Here is a 13004-nt window from a genome sequence, read left to right as displayed (position 1 = left end):
TATTTCTCCTACTAAGTGCTACAAATGTGGTGTCTCTTACATACAGGCAAGAAAACCTCTGAGTCTCAGGCACAGTTACATTTGATTTACATATTTGCTTGACTAGTATTAATACCCACATGCAGTGCTTACTAAAATTGAAATCAGAAATGAAACAAACATTTTTCTGAGGTTTAAAAGTTTTACTCTAGAAGTTAGTGAAAAAAAGTGTCAGCTAACAATAAGAACAAGTACACAATTGAGTCCTAACTGACAATCTTCATATCGTCTGCTTCATTAAAAAATGGATATTTTATTTCTTCAGACATACCAAGTATCTGGATTTGTTCCAAAGAACAGCATTTCATCTTCCAGTCTAAGTGTCAAAAGCCTTTATCTTACTCGTGTCTCTCAGCAAAGAGAACAGTTATGTTGTGGTATCTAGATGACTAACGATCACAAAAGCCCACCTCAGTACTAACAGAAGAATTGTCCCAAAAAGGGAAGTACATGACAATTTTCATCAGTAGCATTTTCCCTAGATCAGAAATGTACTGAGGGAGAGCAATACAAAATTTTTTCAGGGCCTGTGCATGCCCCAAAATAATTAATTTTGTGGGTTAAGCCAGATTGCTTCCAGAACTACCATTCCAGTATTTCTCACAAATAGGAGATTTAGCTAATACAGCAGTAGACTGCACTGGATCTGAAAAAGTAACTTTCTAAAAACATCCAGTGGATCAAAGCTATGTAAGTGCACATTTACACAAGATGAAAGTGATTCCTTTGTACAAATTCCGATTCATGCTTTACAGTTCATAAATATTGATGTGGAACTTCTGATCTGTTGTTAAAAATGGTAAACCTCACTGATTAAATAAAAACAAACACAATCTCCATTTTAACCAGGAAAAAAAATATAAGATATTAAAGCTGAAGTGTCATGTTCTCATACTGTTTATGAAAATAGATCCAGGAATCAAGCAATAAAACCAGCTAACTCTGAAATTAAACTATCTGCCGTTCTCCTGTGTACAAGTAACAAGCACCAAACTTCTGTTTGACAGCCATTTCTGATGCACCAGTAGACAGCAACAGACAGAGTGCATGAGCGAGAGTGCAAATCTCTCTTGAAATGCTGCAGAAAATACAATAAACTACAGAAACTCTCAACAACATTACAGCATGAAGTAAGTACAAGTAAAATACAGCCAATAACCTGCAACCCTATGGGACTAGCTGTTTGGATCTCCTTATTTACCAAAATAAGTTAGAAGATTAACAAAACCAACCCTGAAAGTATGAAAATGCAATCACAAGAGGCTTGGTTATCGGGATAGCCAACTCAAAAAGACTTCAGCAGAAACAACATGTAAGACTTCACAATACGCTCGTAACATAACAGATCTCTTCATCACGTGAGAAGTTTTCTCCGAAAAGATGGCCTTGTACATCATACCTAAGTCTACATCACGACAGAGGCGAATGAGCTGAGGTGATAAAGATTAAGGGATTTTTCTGTTGCATTTTTAACCTTCGTAGGGAAAAAAGGGATGAAGACTGATAAAGCAAAAACTAAACAAGACAAGTGAATATCGCAGCTTGCCTTCCAAAGCTCTTTAACTATGGTTTGTGCATGGAAAAACAACACTAGAGGGCACCAGAGACAGCCAACTGGGCTGCAATGCGTTAAAGGAAGATTTACATGCTGGCAGAATTTAGTATCCTGTAAAATAATTTCATTTACTATTAACACCTCATCATCACCTTTGAAAAACGTGTCTGTAGTCACAGCTATCTTTTTGTAAACGCCCTGTAGTAGCTACATAAACACATAATATAGTTTGGTCAAGAACAAGGATTTTGTAAAGTTCTAACAAGTACAAAGCTTGACTACAACCCCAGAATATGCTTAATACTAAGCACACATTGAAGCTCAGACCCATCCGCAAAACAGGCAGAGACTTCTCTTTCAGCGCACACTCAGAGCCTGTGAAATTCAACAGACGTATGTCACGAAACAGCGTTTATGCTTGTTTTCTGCCTCCTTCCAGCTGATATCCTAGTAACGACGACTGGCTATTCACAACTACCTGCCTATGTTTACTCTTCCTGCAATCACTTTCTGGCTCTCAATTTCTGTGGATTTCACCAATATGCTCTTAAAAAGCTGTTTATGCCCCTTGGGTAGCTATATTTCACTCAACAAGGTCATCTTTAGACATCTCTAACTTCAGGACACTTAAAGGACTGCAATCAAACTTAATTAGCACATGTCAAGTGTTCTTTAGCTTAAAGGAAAACTGCTATGAAAACAAAATTTTAACACATACATATATCATATACATACATGTATCATATACACAGACACATACATATATCATATACACACAAACACACAAAAGATGCATGAAAGTAAATATAAAAACCTTCAGAAAAATACAGGCTAGTGTATCAGATTTAAAACACAGAACAACTTGAATGACTCACTAGTTCCTTTAAAGTAACTGTATAAATATTGAAAAAATATAAAGGAATATTTATAGTAATTATTTCTTAAGGTCTCAAAAGACAGATGCCAACTTCTCATAATTAATATATGATTAACCAAAGAAACTTCTGTATAAAAGAATAAATAAGCCTACATATAAGAATAATTGATTATTGATGATTGGCTAAGTTGTTGACAGTTGTCAACCACTAAGTGTCTAAGAAAAGCAAAAAATGAGTACTGAAGTAGTAATACCTTGTTTGAATATTCTAAAATAATTAAGCATTCCTCACATAATAGAGACATTAAAATGTAAAAGAAAACATACAGGAAGAGCTGCTTGTTAGCTCATTCTTTTAAAGACCCATAGAAATAAATATTTAGACATGTTTCCTGCGAGCTGCCAGGCAACGAGTTACTTTACATTCCCATAATACATCTGCCCAGCCTCAGCATCCAATTCACATCACACTTCAAAAAATGCACGAAAGAAGAGATTGGTCATGTTTAGTAATGCCTAAACCAATATTTAAACTTTGATATGGGTATTAACCTTCTGTAGAATACACCACTTGCAATTTTTGCTTAATTAAAAAAATCTGTACAGTTACCTCAGCACCTATCAAAACACGTCAGTTTGTCAGAATGCATTCTCATCACACGAGCAGCTCTCGTAATAGGCATAAAATCAATTCAGAGTGCACTATTTATAATGCTATTATATCTCTCTGGAAGGATACAGACACGAAGACTGTATTCAACCCGGCCATTTATTTACAGTTGTGTAATACACATTTTTTAACAGAAAAAAATATTTACATTACAACTGACAACTTCCCATGCTATAAATTGTTCACAGAAAGTGATAAAAACAAAAAATAACAATCAATTTTAGGGATGTGATTCTTCCTCACTTGAAGCAAAACAACCTCAATCGATCCTGAAAATTAAGTACGTAACTGTGAAATCTTTGCATCTGATTAGTTCTCCAAAAGCACCCACTCCTCTCCATTCTACTTTCAGTTCCTTAAGTCACTCATAACCTGAGTGCCCATTACAATACATATATGGCTTTAAGAGGGAATTAAAACTATAAAAACTTATTCAAATGTAATTGTTAGGGTTAAATCTGGTTTCCTAACAAAAGGAACATCATACTTAGAACATTTTACACCCTTCTTCTTGATGGGTCCCAAAATACGTACCAGTGAGTAATGAGCACACCTTCTCACGCTTTACATAGGAACTTCTTGGGGGTTTAGATCAATAAATTCAAGCCCCCGACAGGTTAACTGAAAACCTTCTTTTTCAATAGTATATGGACTCAATTCACTGCCTATGAGAGACTTTTAACACTGATAGACTCTACTTAATGCCAACATCAATATTTGCTCTTGCTTTTAGGTGTTATTAAATATGCATTTCTCCAGGACTGAGCCTGACTTCGCACTTCTACAGTTAGGACTTCACAGTGATATCATGCAAAAAAAATCCACTTTTAACATATTATTTTTCCAAAACTTGTGTGGTAGGTGGCTATTACTTCCCAACAGAACAGTGATTCCAATTCCACATACAATCTAAAAACATTTATAGACATTAAAATATGAAGAAATATACGCATGATTGACTTACTGTCACTACTACTAGACAAGGTAACATGGCATGGGGACTGTCATTATCTCTTTCTAGAACTGCTGCCATCATTGCATGTTGGCTTATAAAAACCTGCATTATCATTTGAACAGTATGTTCGTGTAGCCATGCAAACTACACACAAACAGCCCTGTATTTCTTCGAGGTGCTGTGGACACTGGTACATAACAAGAAGGAATGTGTAACAGTTATTTATCTTTACACTTGAATGCTGGACTGCTGACTTCATCCACTACAATACCAAGCTGGCACTCATCTGTTTTCCCTTTCCAGAAGGGAAAGAATGAACACTCAGAAGTATAAAAACAATTGGTTTATTGTTTTTCTGGCAGTTCCCCAAACAAGTTCCAAATTAAATAAAAGACATAATCTTTGAGCTTATTTTCAAATTAAGTATTATTTCAAATTAAAGTGGGGGATTTTGAAGGGTTTGTTGCTTGTTTGGCTTTTTTTTAGATGACAAACACAAATATTCCTATGCTTTTATTTTATTCTTCTGGGTTTTATCCTGGTTCCCTCTAATAACATGTGGGACCATTGATAAATCTCTGCCTAGTACACTTTAAAAACTAAAATGTGTGCTGTCCAGAATTTCATTTAATTGAGGCCTCAGTCACACCTACATGTTTGCTCTAGCACACAGTACATGAAAAACACGCATTCAGGAAACATGGTACAGAAAACTTCTCTGATTAAATAAAAAACTGTAACTGTTTGCCCTGCAGTTTCCTAGTTTGGCTCGTTTTTATGCTTTTAACTGATCAGAACCTTTAGTAGCTGCAACTGGAGACGATGTTCCTCACCTCACCGTCAGTACTGATGAACAGAACAACCAGAACAACCTCCAGGAGTAACAAAATTTATCTATCTATGATCAGCATAAAAAATATGAAACTATCACACTGACAAGTGACTTTGCCAGCAGGACAAGATAGTACTTCCCTTTTGTTTGCTCCATTTACAAGTGGCGTATTTTCTTATCTTTGCACATGGTCTTTCTCAACATTTGGAACTTCCCACAAGCTCAGAGATCTATTCCTTCTCCCTACTGAAGTTTGCAAGAATGACACAAACTATTTAAGAAAAAAAAAAAAAAAAAAAAAAAAAATCTGTTTTCTCTGCCATGAGAAAAGCTGGCTTTTGCTGGAGAACTACAGGTAAATTCTCAATCACCTTGCCATGGTATTGCAAACATCTCCTCTGAATTACTGTCACTTCAAACACACATGCAGGTCTGTAGCAAATATAAGACAGCCTGACTTACCTTAGCCCACAATGAATTGGACTACAGACTGTTTGTGTAGCCTAGTCTACTACTGGATCTCTCACAGCAAACAAAACAGACATAGCATTGTAAGGATTAAGGTTTCTCTGTTTTCCCCAAAGAAAAACACTTACAATAACCTGTTAAGCAAAGTTAGAATGTATAGTTCAAGCAGTTACCAACCCTTTGCAATATGCAGTAACCACTCACTTGAACTCTTAAACTTGTCATCTTATGCTCTAAAATATTAAAGGATAGTTTGCACTGATCTTTTTTGTGCTTTGTATTCAGCCTACCTTCAGTATCACTTTAAGTCCATCCTTCACAAAGTTTACTTTGCATTAACATAGACTCACAGAGGCAGCCAGCTTATCTTGGCTAAGGAAGCAAACTACTTAGCTCAAAAACGCAATCGCGAAAGCTTATGTAATTATGTCCAAATGCAATATATTATGCACTCATTATCCAGGATCCATCTCTCAACATCCCTTGCAAATATCACTTGGTATTATTTACTAATTTTAGTTAATCAATTATAGCCTGTAAGTCAGCATAATCATAGAAAACGAAAAAGGAGTACAAGACATCAAATTACTAAGGATAATAAAACTATTTCTAAAAGAACCTAAGTAATTAACTCCAAGGATACTATATAGCATAATGTGCATGTTGAATGCATTTTATTTATTTTTTTTACAATAATCCTGAAGTCTTTTACAAGCACATGTGTACAAAGGGCTTGCGCTAACAAACTTACCTTTCTTTTCAAAATGTCCATATTGATAAATATTTTTATCCAGATTCTCTCATCCTTCTTGCCTGTTTGTCATCTTAAAAGTCTCATCTAGTAACCCCTCCACTCAAGGTAATACAACCACAAAGGTCCACCTTTCAGCCTCTTACCTTCTGTCTTTCATTATGCTGAAGTCATACTCTTTATTTTTCTAACTACCTTCCTTTTCCGAGCCGACGAGTCTCACTCACAAGCCCTCTTTCATGGCCTTCTCCTATCACTTCACTCTCTACTCAGGAGTCAGCTCTGCCTCAAATTTGCCTCTTCCATTACTCACTTGTTAAGTTTTCAAACCCCTTTACGCTTTTCTCAGGTCATCTGCTACTACCAGCTGGGCTGCCTCTAGGCCTCTGCAAAACTGACATTGTTGTCCTTTAAAACTCCTCTACATTATGATCCCCCAAAAAAATTCAGCAAGGCATGATAATGCCAGAGCTTCCCATGCTGACTCTTATACCTCCTCTGCCTGTGTCTCTGTCATCCACTTTGACATTCTGCCTTAAATGTAAAAGCAATTTCTTCAAGCAGAGGCTGACTTCTGGTTCTGGGTTTGTTGATGCTCATGCACTGGTATATGATTACAGTCCCTAAAATTCTGTCAGTATAAGTAAAAAAATGACAGACTTAGCATTTCCACAGACTACAACTGCACTTATTTTTAAGAGCAGCACAGCCTTGCCGCAAAGGTGGCAAACAGTACACTGGGCTGCATTAGGCAGAGTGTTACCAGCAGGCGGAGGGAGGCGATCCTTCCCCTCTCCTCAGCACTGGTGAGGACAACCCGGAGTGCTGGGCCCACTTCTGGGCTCCCCAGTACAGGAGAGACATGGGCATACCGGAGACAGTCCCACAAAGGGCCGTAAAGATGATTCAGGGGCTGGAGCATCTCTCCTATGAGGAGAGGCTAAGACAGCTGGGGCTGTTCAGTCTGGAGAAGAGAAAGCTCAAGGAGGACCTCATCACTGTGTACACATATCTGAAGGAATGGCGCAAAGAGAATGAAGCCAGGCTCTTTTCAGTGGTGGCCAGTGCCAGGACCAGAGGCAACGGGCACACACTAAAACACAGGAGGTTCCCTCTGAACATTAGGAAACGCTTTTTTACTGTGAGGGTGACCGAGTACAGGCACAAGCTGCCCAGGGAGGTAGTGGGAGTCTCCCTCTTTGGAAATATTCAAAAGCTGTGTGGACACAGTCCGAGACAACCAGCTCTAGGTGGCCCTGCTTGAGTAGGGGAGTTAGACCAGATGACTTCCACTGGTACCTTCCATCCCCAACTATTCTGTGACTCTGGTCTCTCAGCCCTGCTAACCAAACATACTTTGTTATTTTCAGATTTGAGTCACCTACCTTTACACTGAGCGACAAGCAGAGTCTCGCTGTCTTTTTAACTCATAACCCATTCCCTGACTGCACCACAAAAAGCACATGGCAAAACTCCCATCTGCTGCAACGGTGATATATGTAACAGACTCCTGCCCCAATCCTGAATTTGAGGTTTCCTTATATCAAACACTGAATAATCTGGGGGGAGGAGGGGAGGAAATTTAGTGTTACATTCTGGCTTCTTCAGTTGAGGTGGACCAAACTTGTGTTGCACCCTTCCACCCAGTACTGGGAGGTATACACCACGGACTGAGCTGGCATAGATTGTTTCGTCCCTGGCTGGCAAGCCAATTCCCCATCTGACCATTTGAACCTCAGACCAAGTAATTAGATGTCATACCTAATTTTAGGTTGATGTAAAATACATCAACAACACTCAAGTGTTTAAGGTCTACAGTCCAGAAGGCAATAGTAGGGAGGAACACATGATAGTAAAGACATTAAGTTTTCATCTAGGTAATAAACCAGTCTCTTCAGAGATCAACTATTCAATACATCAACTCAAACATCAACTCTGCATGTCAAGTCACACATCTCCACACAGACAACATTACCTAACATAAAAAAAATAATCCAAACCTTCCCTGCCTGTTTTATTACTAAGCAAATACAATCCAGAGTAAACCATCTTTAAACACAAGCTATCAATACTCTTAGAACATTCTCTTAAAACAGAAAAACATCCAGCAAACTAAAGACCATGCTGTCTGTTAGGATACAAAACACCCCACAGAATCTGCTTGAAAAGTATTCTTATATACAGATCATTACCTAACACTCTGTAACACATAAAGATTCTACAATTTGGGACAGGGCAGACTGCATTACTGCACTGCCCTTTTCTGTTTGCTCGAAGCTGTAAGATTTCTACTGACATTCCAGTCTCCATCTTCTCTTGTGTGTTATTCCTGAATGACCTTGGCTCTCATTGTACGTGTGGCAATACACTTCTTTGAAGCACATACTGCTGCATTGCACAAGACTGCCCTAAAATTAATCATGTAGGGAGAGTAATAATGCCAGGAACGCTGACTTCTTCCTAACATTGCCAAACAATTCTAAATGCAACCTATTTATCACATGACCTGCTTCTCTCTTCAAACATATGCTGACAATGTCATCCAAGGAATGAAATGCTGTCACCATTTATAGGCGCAATTTGATTCAAACCGTATTGTAGTAACTATTTACTGTGCTTCATAACCTAACTAACTGTTCCGTGTATTAGACTTTAAAAAGGGGGGGGGGGGGGGGGGGGGGGGAAAGAACTAAGTGCCCTGAACTGAATATTACACCACATGTCTAGAAGCCCATTATGTGAAAGTAGAACCTGAACAACTTCAGGGGTCTGGGGGGGAGGGGGGTATTTGTTTGGTTTTTTTATGTTAGTCTGAGCAGCTGAAGTTGACGTGGTTTCTCTTCCCACCTCCTAGAAAAATTTTTTACTAGGACATCTCACAGAATAGTGCTGAATGCTGGGTCAATATGGCATTGCTCACAGCAGCATTACTCATCATAAATAAGAGTGGAATACTCAGTCCTCATAGGCTAAAAACCAGGTAGAAACCTGGTAAACAAAGTATTTGAAGACAAGTACAGGAAGTAGGGGGGAAAAACAGCACCTTACCTATGACGTACAGATAGTTATAGCAAACAAGGTACACACCGAATTTTCTTCCTCCTCTTCCAGTTCTCTCTGCTGTTCCTCATGTCGCTTTGCCTTTATCTCCATAGCTTCAGTGATCAGGTCTCTTAAAATTGAAACTGGCTTGGCATTCTTAATAAATGTATGCTAGGAAAAAAAAAATTCATTAAATTATATAACATCATTACAATAGCTACGCTTGAGATGTAATTACCACTATTATTCAACATCACATATTTCAGTGTTAAAAAGTATTTCACATTACACAATAATTAAAATCTACACTAACACAACATACAATGTTTTTTAGCTGCTTCATAACTAAGATTTTACTTTAACTATTTTTAATAACAGTAAGGCTTGAGAAATGTAATCATGTAACTAATGTTTTACAGTTAAGGACATAATTGTCCAAAGGAAACGTGCAGTAAGTAGGAAACAGAGTGGTGACTGACATAGAAAAATAAACTTTTTCAGATATTCAGTTACAGAATTTAATTAATCTTAACAAACTGACAGCATAAATTAGTGAACGCAAGCAGAGCAACTATGGCTGCCTACTTCAAAAAAACTGTATTTTATATGCCATAAAACATTTCTTGATCTATGATGCTGAAATGTGAAACAAGCAAGAAAAACCTTACTTTTAGCAGGAAGATTAATTTTTAATTTAAGGCCATTTAAAACATCACTTCTTCCTTTAAGACAACATACGCATGATACCACTTATATTTATTTTGCTCTCTAGTAAACATCTACTGTTAGAAGAATTCTGATTTTTGCATAATTATATGCAAATACAATTTAGCCAAAACCTAACTCTGAACACCTTGGAAATGTATATTCAATATTAAAAAATTGTTTCACGAAGAACAGAATTGATAAGGACTAGTGTCCTACACCTATTATCTCCCCCCTTGATATATTAACCCAGTTACTCTCCTTTTTCCTCCATGATCTCTCCCCACAAGCAGTACTTTCATTCCCACTTACACACATCCACAGCACCTCCAGCTCCATCACACATGCTCCAAATTCCAGCTGCAGCAAAAGGCAACACACACTTGTGCTGGACACAGTGCTGGGTTTTGTGGCCAGTAAGCATGTGGAAAGAAACATACTGAATCTTTTTTTTTAATTTACCCTCTCTCCTTACTTGCATACATTAATTCAAGTCTCTTCTATCCAGCTGCTGATATTCAGCTAACCATATGAACTTCAAATCTTTAAGGTCTCATGTACTGATTCATACATCATATGAAAATCTGTAACTTTCAATTTTTACTCTCCTTGCAGTCTACATTTTGGTGGAAAATAAAATATTCCTAACTTGACTCATTAATTTGATGATCTAATACTGGAAACTACTTTGCAAAATTTTTATGTTCTCCTTGTAGCGCAGTTCACCGGAATTCAAATTTTAAAAAAGGCTATTGGTAGCTAGAGACAGAATAAGTTTAGCATGAGTGTCTTACAGATTAAATTTCAGAAGATCAGATTCTTATGTAGATTGATGAGCAAAGAAAATTAAGAACAATATTTATGAATAGCAGTGAAAAGCATAAAAGATCCCTAAATTATCCAAAAGTTTAATAAATTAGGAATCAGTAAAGTAAAAGGAGCAAAGGACCTAGAAAATTTTTCACTTCTGCCTCATTATCAAAGCAAGCTTATTTACAGGAAATTTTAGATGCCATTTCAATCATCATGGAACCTATTATAATTTTCCAAGAAATCTTGTTTATCCCTGCTCTTTCACTACCTTTGTTCCTTGTTTCTCCTTAGTTACTTGTAGGCTTATTATAACAGCCATGAAGGCAGTGGATAATACAAACAGCAGGTAAAAGGAGCAAGCTTTCTTCGCATTTTCTCTCTCCCCCATGCGCTAAAATGTGTGGCCCCTGTAAAATTATGTCCATTTCACAGACTAAATCTTTCTCGATAGATCACTCCCCTCCTGTTTGATTTTTGTAGTTCTTTAAATCTCTCTGCTTTTTTTCTGTCTCAGTATCAAAAAGATGCAACTGATAAATTTTGGCAGCTACTAGAAGCACAAGTCAGTGAGCGGGGAAATGCCTGTCACACCCTGCCCTGGCTCCGGAAGTCCATACCATCAACTGTCGCTCAAATTTAAAAGTACCCACTTGGTATAACTCAGGCCAGGAACAAACTCCCGATACTGTCCATCTGCATCAGATCCTTCTAAGAAACAGAGCAACCTGTCTGCTTGATTTCACATGACCAGAAGGGCAGATTGACTATACTCCATGGGTGGTCCACACTGAGGGGTAATCTAGGCTCAATTCCTTTACTTCACACTTGCCTAAATCCTGAGATCTATTGAAGGCCTCTAACCACAGAGCAAGGATCTAATTTTACTAGCAAGAACCAGCCCTAGACTATATAAAGAGCAATTAATTTTTAGAAGCGACAAAGGAGAAATGAAATTGGGGTAGAAATACAGGAGCTGACAGAGAAAAGACCACAAAGTGCAAAAGAAAGAAGGCATGATAATAGTTAAAATGAGATTTGCCCTTAGAAATTTTCACAACAGTTCTGGTTTGAGACTAGACAAAAAAGCCATAAAGCTTGCATTTCTTCAGTAACTTACTGACCTGCAGCAGCTGTGTTGCTGTAGCTCTTTGTTCAGGATTTTTCACTAAGCATTTCTTCACAAAATCTGTGAATTCATCAGACCAGAGCTCTGGCTTCCGGAAGGTTGGAGGGGGATTTGTAGGAATCATAAAAATAGCCTAGATAAAAATCAAACAACAATAGCGAGTTTAAACAAAACACATCGTCAGAGCACCAAAGCCAAGTAAATAAATTGCTTCATCCACCTTTCTTATCAGGCTAAGAATCTGGAAGACAAATTTTAAGTAAGCTCCGATTTCCACTCGGACCGAGATTCAGGAAGTAAATCCATCTGCTACTAATGTAGCTACTTCCCATTAAATTTTCTCTATTTAAACTGTACCCCACTGAGAACATCACTCGTTATTTTATCTATTGCTGTTTATCTATCTCAAGAGATTATTTTGTTCTTTTGGAAATTCTTAGAACAAATGACAGCACTGCTTGTTTAAACAGACACATATAAAGTTGCTGTGAAAAGCCAAATTCACCTTCTGCTCTTACTGTTTTAATTGTATTGCAGAATTGCTTAGGAAATTTGGTAGGATTACTATTTCCTTTTGCATTCATAATTCTTCAGATGCAGTTTTAAAACTTCCTTTTCCTAATTATGTTTAGAAATGTATGCTAAAAGACCTAAAGGCAACACTAAAAGACAACAAAAATAAAATAATCAAGTAACTTGTCTACTAGCAGTGAGAATTTACTTGAAATTGAAAAGGGAGCATTTTACCTACATAACAGAAATTTCACGCTGTGGAGAACCATTGCAGACAGATTTTTCGACTAGAAAAAGATTCATGCTATATAAAAAAAAAGTTTGTCCTAGTTAAGATATATATATTGTGCCATTTTCTTTATGATTTTATCCAGGTTTTCCTCTAATTATAGATTTACACTTCTAGGTGGGGAAGAAAAAGCAGTACAATTCTGAGAGACTACTGTAAAATAATGGGAAATTTTGAACTTCTATATGTAAGATCTCAAATTCCTTCAGTATCATTGCTTAAGATTTACACATGACAGCAACACACTATTCAGAGCTAGGTCTACTTACAGAAATAATAAAGCTATTATTTTCTTCTAAAACCAGGTTCAATTCAACCACTTTTTCCAAAGTGAAAGAGAGTAAAAGATCTTCATTTGTTTTTCTACAA

General features: G+C 37.2%; 1 protein-coding gene across 1 annotated transcript in view; it reads right to left on the bottom strand.

The window, feature by feature from the left end:
• STK3 (serine/threonine kinase 3) overlaps positions 1–13004 on the bottom strand; it is a 140283-nt gene that overhangs the window by 57925 nt on the left and 69354 nt on the right. Inside the window, exons 7-8 of the mRNA XM_075415805.1 lie at positions 11829–11966; positions 9235–9360 (exon numbers count right to left, since the gene is read on the bottom strand). Of these exons, the coding sequence (XP_075271920.1) occupies positions 9235–9360; positions 11829–11966 (264 nt within the window). The remainder of the gene's footprint in view (positions 1–9234; positions 9361–11828; positions 11967–13004) is intronic.

The sequence above is a fragment of the Opisthocomus hoazin genome, chromosome 3, assembly GCF_030867145.1.
Source record: "Opisthocomus hoazin isolate bOpiHoa1 chromosome 3, bOpiHoa1.hap1, whole genome shotgun sequence".
Classification (NCBI taxonomy): Eukaryota; Metazoa; Chordata; class Aves; order Opisthocomiformes; family Opisthocomidae; genus Opisthocomus; species Opisthocomus hoazin.
The sequence above is the reverse complement of the archived record's forward strand: the minus strand, read 5'-3'. Positions and strand labels throughout refer to the sequence as shown.